Source organism: Sinocyclocheilus rhinocerous, unplaced genomic scaffold (assembly GCF_001515625.1).
Source record: "Sinocyclocheilus rhinocerous isolate Xijiao unplaced genomic scaffold, SAMN03320098_v1.1 scaffold853, whole genome shotgun sequence".
NCBI lineage: Eukaryota > Metazoa > Chordata > Actinopteri > Cypriniformes > Cyprinidae > Sinocyclocheilus > Sinocyclocheilus rhinocerous.
Window position 1 is genome coordinate 1,764,885 of NW_015627738.1, and position 3,181 is coordinate 1,768,065.

The window sequence follows — 3,181 nt, forward strand, 5'->3', positions numbered from 1 at the left end:
TGTTTAAAATATCAAAACATTATTTAACTATGCATTTGTAACTGCAGGTTAAAGTATTCCATGTCCATCAGCTTCTGTGTTTCCTCTGCATTGCAAAGATCAATTTTGTTGATACTGATTTCATCAGAAAATTATCGAGATATACTTTTTTTGTCAATATCGCACAACCCTAATGTGTTATTTAATATATATATTAATTTATTGATGATAATTGTTTAAATTAATATAGTAATTAATACTTTTGACTCATGCATTTTGTTAAAATTGGTTTAAAGGGGTCATATGATGCGATTTCATTTTTTCCTTTCTCTTTGGAGTGTTACAAGCTCTTGGTGCATAAAGAAGATCTGTAAAGTTGTAAAGACTAAAGTCTCAAATCCAAAGAGATATTCTTTATCAAAGTTAAGAGTCAGCCACACCTACCTAAAACGGCTCGTTCGAACTTTCTGTTTTTGTGAAAACTTGTATCTGAACTGTAAATTATACTTTTTACAGTAATTGTACAGTTTAATATGTTACTATAGACATTGCCCTACCCCGCTCATATGGTATTAATTTTATTTGTGCAGGTCTTAAAAAAGGTCTTAAAAAGTCTTAAATTTGAGCTTAAAAATCCTGCAGAATCCCTGAATATGAAAGTCTTCACTGCGCTTATGTTGGTACAAAACCATTTTGTGGATATCTGACCTCTTTTCCTCCAGGAAAAACAACCTTCTAGAGGATCTGTATCGTGCCAACTTCAACCTGGGCAGCATTCACTTCCGCAACGGGCAGCACTCGCGCGCCATGCGCTGTTTCGAGCAGTCGAAAGAATGCGCCCGCAAAATGAAGGACAAGTTCAGTGAGAGCGAGTGTTTCCATAGTATCGGCAAGGTGACAATCCCACGACATCTCCAGACAGCAACATCACCAACATGTGCTGGCCTTTACCTGTGTAGTTTGGTGTTTCCCATCCCCTTCAATGATTTTTGACAGGTGTATTTATTTTTCGGGGTGTATCTCTTCAGATATTGCTTCATCTTGGTGACTTTGCGGCGGCGCGGCGCTCTCTGAAGAAAGCCTTCTGTCTGGGCTCCCAGCAGCCTTCTGATCGTGAGGCCGTCAAGAGAGATTTCAAACACGGTGAGATGAAGAACATCTGTGAGCGATCAGTTTGACAGATTTTGTCAGATCAGGAGATCTAAAAGCGGTTTATCTCTTAAAGCTGCACAGCTTAAGGCTGAATGCTGATCTCTCGGAGCGTAATGGAGATTTTCAGTTAGAAAATGCTAAATCAAAGCACTGTAGCTTCTAATAACAGTATTAGCAGACACTGACATGGTGTTTGACTGAATGTGTGTCTGATGCAGCAATCCGGGGCTGTCAACTGGAGCAGACGGCAACAGAAGTGACTGATAAGTTTTCCCACGAGGCCTTGGATCTGTCAGAGCAGCTGGGAGATCTTTACTGTAAAGTGGGCTGCTATAACAAAGCTCTGGAAGCTTATCAAGCACAAGTAAGAAGATGTACAATACCCCCAAAAACCATTTTTAATATATTGCATCCATATTTTTAATTGATTATTTATTTATTTTAAATGTCATTTTTATTTATTTTCAGTATATTTCTGTGTAAGCTTTATTTAAAGTTGTTACCTCACGTGTTTGTGCATCAGCTGGTGTGTGCAGAGGTTTTAGGGAAGCCTGCTCGTGAGTTAGCCGTCATTCACGTGTCATTGGCGGCCACATACACAGATTTGCGACAACATCACAGGGCCGTGGAACATTACAGACAAGAACTAAAGCTGAGAGAGGGCAACCCTAAAGAGGTAACATAGCCAGAAACTCCTCATAAACTGCCTACTACTCAGTTAATGTATCAAATCTGTTGTGTATCATCTTCAGAGCTGCACAAACTTCTTCATTTTTCAGTGATTGTCTTGTGTTTGTGTTTTTCAGGAGTGTGAGACGTGGTTGAATATAGCTGGTTGCGAGGAGGAGATCGGACAGTCTATGGAGACGCTCGATCACAGTTTCAGTGCTGCTCTGAGCTGTGCTGTGAGGTCAGGTCTAAACAAACTACAGGTTGGTTAAAAGAATGCTCACACATACAGTAGTTTAATGTGCAGGAGCCTCACTGTTTTTATGATCTGAAGAGGCTTGCTTGGAAAAACAGTGTAGTTTAACAGTGGTACTGGCTAGTGGTCAACCAACATTTGTGGTGGCCGATGCTGATAATTTAGAAAGCAGAGTGGCCGATGTCCATTATATAGACAATATCACGCTATTTAATTGAAAGATCGTATATAACACATTCACAACATTTCTGCAATTAGTATTTATTTTTGAATGTTTACAAAAATTAATCAATAAATGATTTAGTACATTTATATAAAAAATCTAATTTGTGTATATATTTTTAAAATATTTATATATTATAATTAGGGTTGGGAACCGAGAACCGGTTCTTATTCAGAACCGGTTCTGTTTTTTTAAAAGAACCGGAACCGTGAGCTATTTCTAAGTTTCGGTTCCGAAAACGGTTCTGGTGCGACACGTGACCAAGCGCTGTGAGCAGCCTTACGTCGGCGTTTCCCGTAAAGAATGTCACAAACTAAATAACAGAAACGCCACCCTGCCTCTTTAATTACTGAGCACATTGTTTCCCATACAGTATTTGAAATAGAAATCTTTTGGAACATTATAAATAGGGTTGGGAACCGATAACCGGTTATTATTCAGAATCGGTCCTGTTTTTTGAAAAGAACCGGAACCGTGAGCTATTTCTAAATTTCGGTTCCAAAAACGGTTCTGGTGCGACACGTGACCAAGCGCTCTGAGCAGCCTTACGTCGGCGTTTCCCGTAAAGAATGTCACAAACTAAATAACAGAAACGCCACCCTGCCTCTTTAATTACTGAGCACATTGTTTCCCATGACGTGCACTCCACAGACGCGCCGCGTCTTTAACTGCCGAACACATCGTTTTCCATGAGTGTACGCGCACTCGTGTCTTTGATAAATGTGCACGTTGTTTTGTCTCACTGTACACGTACCGGCAGCGCGCAGTTCCTGCCGCCACTAAATTACATTATATTTGTCCCATATTGTCATTAATATACATACTGACTTCAACTTGGACCACTAAATAAATAGACTGCTATTGTTATGCAAGTATGAGGGTTAGATTATTTAGTGTACAGG

General features: G+C 39.6%; 1 protein-coding gene across 1 annotated transcript in view; it reads left to right on the forward strand.

Annotated features, from left to right (window-relative positions):
- tonsl (tonsoku-like, DNA repair protein) overlaps window positions 1–3,181 on the forward strand; it is a 22,765-nt gene that overhangs the window by 3,483 nt on the left and 16,101 nt on the right. The window contains exons 6-10 of the mRNA XM_016546112.1: window positions 702–873; window positions 1,008–1,122; window positions 1,350–1,495; window positions 1,655–1,807; window positions 1,938–2,063. Of these exons, the coding sequence (XP_016401598.1) occupies window positions 702–873; window positions 1,008–1,122; window positions 1,350–1,495; window positions 1,655–1,807; window positions 1,938–2,063 (712 nt within the window). The remainder of the gene's footprint in view (window positions 1–701; window positions 874–1,007; window positions 1,123–1,349; window positions 1,496–1,654; window positions 1,808–1,937; window positions 2,064–3,181) is intronic.